The following is a 12651-nucleotide window of genomic DNA, read 5'->3' on the forward strand; positions in this document are numbered from 1 at the left end:
CTGATGTCAAACTAAATGAAATAGCTTAAGTATTTTATCTCACAGAACATTATAATTTTTAAGATTACAAAGATAGAAATAAATCCTGTAAATAATACCTATCATTTTTTAAATTAGATTACATCAAATTTATGGTACTACTTTGATAATGAAATGAAGAAAACATGTAACACGTAATATGACCGTGATATGTAATACGAAATATCTGTGAAAAGATACAATACTGCCAATAACTGTTGTTCACTATTTCATTCGTTGTACATACAATTTGAAATATATTTTTTGTCTTAATATTTTTGATAAAACAGTGTAGTTACGGATTATGTTGAATTGACAAAATTTTCTGTGTTTACATTGTTTATATTGACTATTATAATATATTTTTAGTCATTTATATTATTCAATTATTGTCCGTAAGAGAAATTGAATTTTTAGATGAATATTGAATATTTTTGTTGCAAGCACCATAAAATGTTACATAAAATATTTACTAACATACAATTAATTAAGACTTTTTGCAAATATAAGAAAACAATGCATTATTATAACTAATAATTCTTTCATAAATTCATTATAAACATGAAGCTCTCAGAATACTATTTTGTTTTTTTACAAGAGCATGAACCCTGAATTAATCTCATAATAATTTCTTTTGTATACCCTTATTGAGCGTAATTCAGTAAACAAATATATGCATTAAACGTTGATTTCCTCTACAGTCTTAGAATTTACAAAGCACAAAATATACTGGAAATGCTAATATCAGCTATCTTTCAGTACTTCCTTTAAAATAGATCCTGTATTTCTGGGCGGAACGAAATCCGGGAATGTTGGTAAATTTACATTGGATAGTAACAAAGTAGACTGCGTCGATGATGTAGAATGTTGTCTGCTATGGCCTGGACGCGATAAAGACTGAAAAATAAAAAAAAAACCGTGAAATAAAAAAACTTTACAATTATAAATAAGTAATAAAAATACTTACCGATGTTTGTATTGGTAAAGCAGGTAACTGTGGCTTAGGTTTTGATTCATTTTCTAAAAATCTTACAAACGCTGCTGACAAGGACGCTTCCTGATCCTAAAAAATATAGCTATTTACAAATCATATCGCACACTCTTTTTGATAATATGTTATTCACAGCGCTATCAATTCAGTTTAAGAACCGTAAATTTACTGTGCAGCAAAAATGGTGTAGTTAAATTAAAAATTACTGCGAATAATTTTACATTGTGTATTAACTAATTGCCGAGAAATTGGTTATCAAATAAAATGCATATACCTTATTGGAAACGGTAGATTCACCACTTAACCGCGAAAACCAACTATTATGCACAGCTGCATTGTTCAATCCAGCTTTATCCTTTTCTGTTTCACTAAAGTCCAAAACTGTAGAGAATACTCTGAGCACTGAAGATTTATCTGCTGCTGGCGAAGATAAGAAACCCAATAAAAGATTCTTAACTAGAGTTCTGAAAAAATGAGCACTTTTTTAATAATTTATTCATCTTTTATATAAAGAAATGTATAGATTTTATAACTGGTATTGAAATGCTTAAATTAAGTTGTACCAATAATACTGTATAACATACTAACTTATCAACTTTTCCCTCTCCACTTTGTTTTGCCTCCTCTATCCTGCGATCAGCAGTGTTTACGAGATTCGTTAATCGGTCCACTACAAATATATGATAAAACATGTAGAAAGATACGAATAGAAAGATAAGTCAATAAATAATGTAGCAGAAAAACTTATACAATAATATTATTCAGTAATATGCTTAATATAATTTCAGTAAAATTATGAACTATTTAAGGAAAAGTTTAGCATATTGGATGTTTTATTTCTATACAGGTGCATTCCAGCGCTGTAAAGTCGGCAGATTTGAAGGTTTAAAAGACATGAGCGTAAGTATAACACAAGTACTGGTTGTCTGAATATCACACCAGTACCTGATGTAATACTCACACCCATGTCTTAATTGCTCATGCTGCATTCTTCATTTATCATGCCATACTAGCAAAACTATGACGCATGCCACTAGAAGTAAGAAAGCTATATTAATATAGTAATAAGTACTTTAGTATGTTACAATACTTTACATTAAAGTACAATAGCTATCCTAATATGATTATATTATAATTCCTTAGAAATAAAATCAGGTACATCAACCTTATAAATTAAACTAGTTCGAAATGACTATATATAATAAGAATAAAGTACTTTTGTTCATATGAGATATTACAATACTAGTATAAAAAAAATTGAATACTAATTTTAAATTTGGTAGTTGATTTTTATAAAAATCAAACGAGTTACAACTTTGTATTAATAATAAAAGATAAAATAAATGTATGCATTATAGAAAGGAAAATGAAAATTTTTAAATATATATTTTCATCCTTGTAGGATAATGGTAACGGGTGGGAAACCCCACGAGGTAATATGAGCTTTTACAATTCACACGCTCACAGTTACCGCATGAGATTACCCACTCTAACGCTACCAAACTTTATCTCTATACAGTTCTGCTTATGAGACGGATTATATATTATTCCAATGTACGTGAAATTAATTATCTTCGTCCACCATTGGACGTATTTCTTTGCCAAATTTAACAGTTCAAATTGTAGTAAATATCATAGTTCGCTTATATCTCGTTTACAAATGTATAAGTAGCATAGTTATTGTAGATGCAATCAAAACGATTATAAAAATACATACATAATCATTCATGCAACAATACTATTACATTATTTCATGACTTAATCTTATAATACAGTAGTATTGCAAATTCACGGTGGCTACTAGCATTTTTCCTTGAGGATTATGAGATGGTCATAATATGTATTACCTAATGCACAATTTTCATATGGTATATATATATCTATACAGATAATTCAAATGTATAAATTGCAAGAACTAATCAACTGTTAGGTTTTGGATATATGAAAAGAAACTTTAGCAATATTCGTACGATTTTTAATACTACAAACAAATAAGTTATGACATATTAAATTAGAAAATGTAATTGTACATAAATGAGAAAACAAAACATACAGCTAAATCTTCTATTTTTTGTACCCTTGCTGTCTAACAGTACTTTACCTCAGTAAAATAGGAATTTATATTTAGAAAAATAGGAAAAGATAGTACCAGCACCAGTGGCAATGCATGAGCCAACGAAGATGTGATTTAGTGCGCTAAGGCGATCGTCCAGTTCGTAGCCGGATACCAGCAAGAATCCTGGGCTATTGTCAAAATCCCAGAATTACCAGCTGATATTTGACTACGCCACCGGATTGTCTATGTGTTTGCTTTTGCAGATTAGTCACAGGTCACACTCAAACTGATGATTATAGTGGGATGTAACCATTTCACCAGTGCATAAATTATAATTAGAACGTGCGATATTTTGTATATACTGATTTATAGGCAAGCTGTCACAGAATCAGATTCTTTGGATAAATGTATCGAATGTGCTTCCTTATTTTATACATAAAGGAATTTTTAAGCAATCTCAACGGTATTCTTCCAGTACTGATATTAATACGTTATTTCACAATTAATGTTTTTCTTTTCTACTATCTATAGCACACGATGAGTAACAATGCAAAGTTTGTGCGGTTATATATTTACGAATTTGTACATATATCAGTTAATGGTCGGAATAGACTAAAAAATATTTATAATTTAATCTAAATACAATATATGTAATTTCGTTAAATCTAGATGCTTATGGGGAAAACTATTCACACGAGAAGAATTCGCTCGTAAGTTCGATAAATATAGGTGCATTTTAAAATGTGAATATACATAGAACGTTTAATATAACAAAATTAATATTTAAGTTAGCGAATTATTCTCAGTATGATAATGTTTAATATCTAATGTTACATAGCAACTTATACTGCGAACTTTCATAATTAAAATGTTCCAAGCATCATTTTAAAAAATGTTAAGGTATTCAGATTATACTTGGTATATTATTATCTTTCATTTCATTTCATAAACCGTATTAAAGGTAACATACAAAAAACCCCTGATATTTGTAGCCACACCAAAGAAGCACATATGCGTATTATTTACTTATGTTTAGCAATAATTTTGGAATATGACATTAGGGTGATGTGTTTCAAAATTGATTACATGAAATATTTCTGCTTGAATTTTTCCCAAATTTAGAAATACAAATTTCCTTCGTGAATGTATCAAAACTACGTGAACTTGTTCTCGAGAAATAATGCTCGAAGAGGTAATATTTTAATTGCAAAATAATGCTAATCATGCGATAGGTAAAAGGAATAAGATGCAGGCAAATGGTAAAACTCTATAATAATTATTAAATCGAATACCTTCTTGGCTCAGTTGTTGGATACGTTCTGTTTTTTTATCAAGTTGTTCACTTAATCTGGATGCTGCTTGTAAACATTCTTTAGCTTCGGTTAATTGTTCCTGTTAACAAATATATATTTTAAGAAACACATATATATATTTTTTTTCTTCTTAACTATTCGATAAACAATATTTTTCATATTTCTATGTTTACAAGTTACGTTCATAGTTGTACCTTAAGGTTTGTAACATCTATGGCTAATTCTTCTTGCCTTTTATAGGATTCAGTTAGTTTAGAGTGAATTCTTTCCGTGGCTGCTATGATATCTTTTTCCTTATCTAAAAATGATCAACATTCATTACAATTCGTTCGTTATACCGATAATAATTCATAACTCCTAACTCACACTAATACAAGTAACAAGAAAATATTTCAAATTACCTCGTTGAAACTGTTCGAGGACAATCTGTAAATTAGACAAAGAGGCAGTCTGTGACAAAATTTTATCTTCAGCAGCGGATAACTTATTCTGTATGTCGTCCCTTTGCTGGACAATCAACGCCATTTGTTGCTGCAACGTTTCCACTTGTTGGTTCGCCCTTATATTCACAGACGTGTACGCTGTTGAACTACTCTTCATCTTCTCTTCAGCCTGCTGCAGCTTCACCTCCAGTTCTTTTCGCGTTTCTTCAGCAAGTAAAGCTTCTTCCGTGTAGCTCGATTCCATTTCAACCAAATGTGCTCGCAGCCTTTCCAGCTCCTTCCCTGCATTCGCCTCTTTGCTTTGACTCTCGTTGAACTGATTCTGCAGCATCCTGTTGTTCGATTGCTCTTGGATCAAGGCTGCCTCCAACGCGTTGCACTTCTCTTTGAGAATCGCGATCTCCGACGTTTGCGTCGAATGCTCGACGATCCCGCATGTTTCCTTGCTGTTCGATTCTTCGGCGTTTCTCAAACGTTGATGAACCGCCTGTAACTCATTCTTCGTCCATAGAAGTTCGGCGTTTTTCTCCTTCAATTCGTTCAGAACCGTGTCTCTTTCCTCCAACAAGCTTCGAATCATCGTCGCCTGTTCTGTCAAGGACTGCGACAACTTTTGAATTTCCCCGTGATATTGTACGCTTTCGTTGTGCTTGATGGTAACAAGCTTTACAAGCTCGTCCCTTTCGTTCTTTATCGTGGCAAAATGTTCCAACATTTGCGCGTCATCCTTGGCAAGTTTCAGCAGTTTATTCAGTTCGTCGATTTTCTCGTCTTTCTCTTTGATAAGGTGAAACGTGTTTTGCATCGTCTCCTTGGCCATACTAGCCGATTCTATTTTCTCATCGATGGTGTCTTGCAATTTTCTTTGCGAATCGTTCAGTTTCTCCGATAATTCCCTGTTATCGATTTTCAACGCTTCGTTCTCACGGGTTTTCTCCTCTAATAGAGCTACAATTTGTTGCATATCATTATCACAGACATGTTCGTTTAAACGACTCAACAGCTCTCTTTTCTCCGTTTGCAAACACATCATCTCGTTTTCTAATTTTTTACAATTATCTTTAATCGTTTCGTATTCGCTCTCTAAAGTCCTAGCTTCTTCTGTAACTTTCGCAAAATTCTCTTGCAACTTCGCGAACTCCCCTTCCCTCAGACGCAACGTTTCAACTTCGTTCGACAATCGAGCGTGATCGTTTTCCACGGAGCTTAATTTCTCTGTCAACGTGCTAATCTTCGAGTTGTACTTCAATTCCTCCTCTTTCTTTATATTTTCACGCAGATGTTCATACGACTCCTCCAATCTGACTAGATCTGCGTTCATGATCTCTATCATTTCCTCCAAATCGATCTTCTCTATGTTCAACAAATCTATTTTATTTTCGTACTCGTACTGCATGTCGCTTAATTGCTCGTGCAACGAACACTGTTTCTTCTTCAAACTGTTATTCTCCTCTGTTAATTCCTCGTGCAACAAACTCTGTCTCTTCTTCAAACCGATATTCTCCTCGCTCAATTCCAGTATGTAGGTTTGCTTCATATCCAACTGGTTCAACGCGTCGTCCAATTCTTCCCTTATGTTAAACATACTACGTTCCAAGGTGAGTTTCTCGCGGGTAGCTTTATCCAGCTGTTCCTGAAGATCTCTCAATCTGTCGCCCGTTGATCTTTCGTTAGCAACGACTGTCTTCAACCCTTGCCTCATGTTTTGAAGCTCGAGCTTCAACTCCTCGACGAGTTCGGCGTTCTCGTCCAGCCTCTTGCATCTCTCGCAAACCGCGTTAACGGTCTCCTCGACATCCTCCGGGATATCCTCCAACCTGGTCGGTTTCATACACTGAGCCGCGGCTTCCGATTGATCTTGACTCTCTAACAGCGTCTCGTCTGAGACAGCTCCCTGCAACACGGCGTTCTCCATCCGTAGAGCGGCGTTTTCTGACTCGAGGAGCTTCACCTCGTCGTGCAGCGACTCCGTTTCCGTTTCCAACGAGACGACCCGTTCCTCGTTCGCCTCCGGTATCGAATACAAATTCAACTTCAAGTCTTGAATCTCTTGCAACTCGTGCAACAGCGAGTAGGTCATCGATTTCTCCATGCGACATTCGATCTGCAGGCTGTCTTTAACCTCGGCGATCTCCTTCAGCTCCTTCGTCAGCTCCAGCACCTTTCTCTCCAAGACGTCCTTCTTCCATTTCAAATCGATGTATTGCTTCGCGACCGCCTCGAAGATCGACTCGCCCTCTTCCGTTTCCACGCTGGAGTTCTTCAAAATGTCCTTCACTCTTTTCGTTAGCTCGTCGACGTCGTTCTCGACGTTCTTCTCCTCGATCATTTCTCGATCGTCCGTCTGCACGATCTTGTCCTCGATCACTTCCGGATCGTTCGTTTGGACGATCTTGTCCTCGATCATTTCCGGATCGTTCGTTTGGACGATCTTGTTCTCGATCATTTCCGGATCGTTCGTTTGGACGATCTTGTGCTCGATCATTTCTGAAATGTTCGTTTGGACGATCTTGTGCTCGATCATTACTGGATCGTTCGTTTGGACGATCTTGTGCTCGATCATTACTGGATCGTTCGTTTGGACGATCTTGTGCTCGATCATTACTGGATCGTTCGTTTGGACGATCTTGTGCTCGATCATTTCTGGATCGTTCGTTTGGACGATCTTGTGCTCGATCATTTCTGGATCGTTCGTTTGGACGATCTTGTGCTCGATCATTTCTGGATCGTTCGTTTGGACGATCTTGTCCTCGATCATTTGTGGAACGTTCGTCTGTACGTGTTTCTCTTGCACGTTTTCGAAATTTTCAGTTTGCACGGAACACGAGACGGTTTCGGTTTGTATCCTCCTGTTCGAATCCGTGAATTTACCTTGCAATTCGGCGACACTGTCTTGAGCCTGTCTGTAGTCCACGTAAAGTTCTTCGTAAGCGTTTTGAAGGCATTGGTGCTTCTTCTCGAGCTCTTTTTTCATAGACAGCAGCTTTTCTGTGAATTTAAAGAACGACTGGATAATTACAAATGAATAATTTTCTATATTCGCCAACCGTTTGCACTTCGAATTTTCACTACGAGATTTCTTTTTTGTGGAATTTGTGGAAATTATTCAAAACGAACTTCAAAATATATTATATAGATACGTATGGGTGTAATTCTTTTTCTTCAATATTTCTTCCTTATGCCAATACCACGAACGCGCGATTCGATAAATTATGGAAATTGACAATTAAATGTAAAATGTAAGTAAATCATTCTGAAGATGAAAATTTTCGAAATTTCTTCAAGATATCAGTCTTCACTTCACATTTAAATTTATGTTTTATTGTCTCTCTTAGTTTAGTCTCATTCAGTCCACTTCTTTGTTCAAAAAGTGCAAATCTGCACATTCGTGACAACATAAGGAGATAATATATTCTCACATTACATAAGGTGCAACATTTGTTAAGGTGAACATTAAAAATAGAAGAAAATCATGCTGATGCATTGCAATGCTGGTTATTGCTTCTCGAGTGCAAAGGGTTACAGTTTATCAGCGTATTCTTATATCTAATATTGCAAATGCAATTTGTGCGAAAAAGAATGATACATTAGCTCATCCTGAAAGTTCATTTTGAAAAAGAAAAAAAACAATTCCATTGAAGTTAAACATTTTCATTGAAAATATTAGGCGTAGAAATGAATTCTTTGCGACTTCCGGGGACAATAATCAGTGTTTCATTTAAAAAGAACGAAAACAGATCAATCATCGAAATTATTTCCATTATTGTCGACGATCTTATGCTATTTTTCTGGCAGATTGCGAATACTATCGCGATAGTATTCGGTGGCTTTGAATCAATTATGCGAATACAGTCGGAAGGAATTCATTTCTACACCAAATAATTTCCATAATTGTTCGATACACTTTCGTCAGCGTGTCGCAAGATAATTAATTAAAATTAATTAACAATTTTCACTAAAATTAAGTAAAGGTAAACATTCGAATCTCTAGTTTTTTTTTCACAATAAACAGCTTAAAACCGCCGGAAACTTTCAACATGATCTAACGCACTTTTTCCATCGATTTTTTCGCAGTTTCTCTTTTTCTTGTTATATTGTGAAAGGGTTGAAAATACAATTCTCTTACAATACAAAAGACAATGTAACAGTGTAGAATTTTTCCATCGATTTGTTTTTGTTATATCGTGAAGGGGTTGAAAATATTATACAATTCTCTTATAATACAAAAGACAACGTAGAAATGTGTGGTCGTTAATGGCATACAACCTGATGCGACGTTAACCCTTTGACTACGGCAGACTTTGAGACGTGCCAGTTGTACCATACGGTAGGTTTTCAGTCTCAACCTGCACCGAGAACGGCGAAATTTTTCGTTAGGCCTGCATTTCTCAGAAAGTATATTGAAATAATTAAAACAGTGAAAAAAACCAATATTTATTTATTCGTATTCTGTATTGAATTGTTATTGTACATACTAAAAATTTAACATCAACTTTAAGGTTTTTTCCACAATATATCTGATAATCTAGTAAAGAGTGGTACAATTCGAAACGCCTATAGGCACCTACAGTATCATAAGAGCAATTTTTCTAAGCACCTTCAGGCGCCTACAGTATCATAAGAGCAATTTTTCTAAGCGTCTTCAGGTGCCTACAGTATCATAAGAGCAATTTTTCTAAGCGTCTTCAGGTGCCTACAGTATCATAAGAGCAATTTTTCTAAGCGTCTTCAGGTGCCTACAGTATCATAAGAGCAATTTTTCTAAGCGTCTTCAGGTGCCTACAGTATCATAAGAGCAATTTTTCTAAGAGCCTCTAGGCGCCAACAGTAGTCAAAGGGTTAAATAAATAAATTAAAAAAAGAGAAAAAGCAATTCTCTTCGTTCACCTAGCGATTCTTCGTGCTGCTGGTCGAGTATTTCGATACTGGCGAACAATCTGTTGTTCTCCTCCTCGAGCTCCTCCACTTTCTTGCACAACTCGGACTCCCTGTTACTGGAAGCCTCGATAAATCGTTCGTGCCGCTTGTGATTCTCTGTGTTCACGTCGAAATTAGGTTTGTTGAACTCGATGGACGACTGGTGATCGACGACCACGCTAGGCCTTTGAAATTTCTCGTTGAAGTCGGACTTTTCGTGCTTGTCAGCCTCGCTGTGCCTCTCGTTCTCGCTTTCCAGAGCTTTCAGTGCACCCCGTACGAGATCCAGCTTCTCCAGAGAGTTCAGCTCGGACAGTACGGTGCGGAAATCGTTGATCAACATTGTTTCATCCGATTGCATTCGTACAGCGTTCTTCTCTGTCTCGTGGCTCTAGGTAAAACACAGAATTCAGCTTCGTCTTACAAATGTGTTTCTAATTAGACTAATGTAGTATCGGGGAGTCAATTACCCAAATAGGGAAGCGACGAGGAAAAATAGAAAGGGTGACGAATGAAAAAAAGGTTGTTGGCTGTTGTTGTGAAAATTGTCGTCGTCGTGATAAACCATTTATATCAACTTTAACACTAGGTTTACGGACATTTCTTATATACCTATCTCTGCGGACACGCGTCAAATTGACGAGTGAACGAAACCGCAGATTTTCTTTAAAAAACAACTTTTTTAATTTAAAAACAACATATTATACACTATTAACTTATAAATGAAACTATGTGATATTATATATTTATATAAAATTTGTAATAAGCGTAAATGGTAGGGAGAGAAATGTAAACGATTTCTGTAATTTTCCTTGTGAAATTCGAAATGCGTCCAAATCACGCGTCCCGTAAACCTACTGTTAAGTTACTTACTGTAATAACTATTTATTCACGTAAATATACATACATCCTTCCATTTACGCGGATTGACCGTTCCGCCTTGATTTTTTTTACGCGAATAAAAATCGCGTAAACAGAGTCTGCTTGTATGGAAAAAAAAACATGGTAAGAGAAACAGGTATAAGTTATGAAAACATTTAAATCGCAAAGGTTGATAAACAAACATAATGATATTTCAGGAAAGCAAAATAAGTTTCATTCGGTGTCAGAATCTGTACTGTGAAACTTAAATCGTAGGATAAAGAGGTTAAAAAAGGAAAGCAAAAAAGGTCAGAGTTATGTAATTAGTACGTTCAAGTAAGAATCTGCGTCTCTCTGATATGTAATAAATTCAATGAAAGTTTATAAAAAACTGAGCCCATCTAACCGCGTAAAATGATATCGCGTAAAAAAGTACCGCGTAAATAGAGGGATGGGTGTATTCAATAACTACTATCTGAAAAAAAAGACAAACCTACAAAGGTACCACACTAATTTTACAGGAAACTATTTTATCAGGTCTGTGCAAGAGTGTTTCCATCGGTTGGAAATCGGTGGCACTGAAAGGCACCGTGCGTGTTTTTTCTCTATAAGGGAACATCTCGAAGTGATAATCACCGATACTGATGAAACTTTGGTGTATATGGTGATACTCGAAAAAATTATTTGACCCGTATTCAGGGCCGTTTTTATACTTTCGGAGGTCCTAGGCGCAACATTATTAGGACGACTCAAAAGGACAAGTCTATTTCAGTTAATCAAATTCGTAGACATTTTCTTTTAAAGTTTATTACATTTTAATAAAATAAAAATAACACAAGGTTTCAAAATGTGGCCCCAATTCGCGCCTACTTAGTCTTATGGTAAATGCAGCTTTGCACGTTCTTTTTTATCGACGATCGTTCACATCGAAAGGGTGAAAATCGCCCACGAAGATGAAAGTGATGAAAATATTACAAATTTTTTATTCGCTAGTTTTCATTTGTCATATTTGACGTTGAAATTTTGCACAGACCTAATAAATTGATTTATTTCCTCGTATTCTATACGATTTTCTCATATAAATTGATTTATTTTCTGAAATTTCTTTATCACGAGAGTTTCTCTTTTTTTATACGTACAAAACAAATTTATCTGTTGCATTATTTACACCGAATACAATAAACTATTCAAACAATGGACTGTTTAAAAAGAAATCGAACGAAAATAAGTAATAAAATGGTATGCAAAAGATGGAAAAAGTTTCTGCATAGATTTTATTTCACGAATACACTCGTTCGCGACTGCCTAAAGGTAGAGCCTTTGTACGCGTATTAAACTTTCGCCTGTTCTGTGTATCTGTGTACAAGATTCATTAGTACAGTGTTAACAGTTGACAAAAATAAGTATCTCTACCGCGTGATCGTTTGCTTTGTTTGACCAGCTTGAAATCTTCAACTATGTTGTATCGTTCGAAATAAGCTGGACGTGTTACTTTATAGCATGGATACTTCGTCTATGTTTCAGACACAGTTCGAAACATTTTCATTTTTCGCAACTATCTGTTACACTTGTCTGACCGTTAGCAATCTCAGATTTTGTTTAAGTATGCCGATTCACTGGGAATGTCTCTTAAGTTGAATGTTGAAGCGCGTGCTCCAAGTAACTAAATGAAAATCTATCTCTTTTAAATCTACAGGGTGCCTTTTTTAACTTGACATCACAGTGCAATATCTCAGAAGAAGTTGAAGTTATCGAGAAAAGTTTTATACAAAAGTTGTTTGGTATGATGGGAGACATAATGTGGTATAGTTTTTTTTTTTCTAGGAGTGAAGTAGTGGAGGAGATATCAAGGTCAAATTAATTTTTTTAAATGGAACATTATATATACAGGGTGTCCCGTAACTCCTCGAACACCCGGAAATGGGGAGTTGCTGGGGTGACTCTGAACAACTTTTTCCTTTACCAAAATGTTGTTTGAAGCTTCATTTTTGAATTATTAACGAAAAACACTGGCCAATCAGAGCGCGCGTAGAGCCCGCGCTCAGGGACGAA

The 12651-nt window shown here is 35.4% G+C and overlaps 1 protein-coding gene across 2 annotated transcripts in view; it reads right to left on the reverse strand.

Annotated features, from left to right (window-relative positions):
- Positions 1-762: 762 nt before the first annotated feature.
- Positions 763-12651, reverse strand: part of LOC108576362 (thyroid receptor-interacting protein 11) — an 87139-nt gene continuing 75250 nt past the window's right edge. For both annotated transcript variants that reach the window (XM_017939338.1, XM_017939345.1), the window contains 8 exons: positions 9709-10129; positions 4780-7809; positions 4573-4676; positions 4358-4457; positions 1598-1679; positions 1284-1473; positions 986-1081; positions 763-915 (listed from right to left, as the gene is read on the reverse strand). In XM_017939338.1, the coding sequence (XP_017794827.1) occupies positions 763-915; positions 986-1081; positions 1284-1473; positions 1598-1679; positions 4358-4457; positions 4573-4676; positions 4780-7809; positions 9709-10129 (4176 nt within the window). The remainder of the gene's footprint in view (positions 916-985; positions 1082-1283; positions 1474-1597; positions 1680-4357; positions 4458-4572; positions 4677-4779; positions 7810-9708; positions 10130-12651) is intronic.

Source organism: Habropoda laboriosa, unplaced genomic scaffold (genome assembly GCF_001263275.1).
Source record: "Habropoda laboriosa isolate 0110345459 unplaced genomic scaffold, ASM126327v1 scaffold36, whole genome shotgun sequence".
In the NCBI taxonomy this organism is placed as follows: domain Eukaryota; kingdom Metazoa; phylum Arthropoda; class Insecta; order Hymenoptera; family Apidae; genus Habropoda; species Habropoda laboriosa.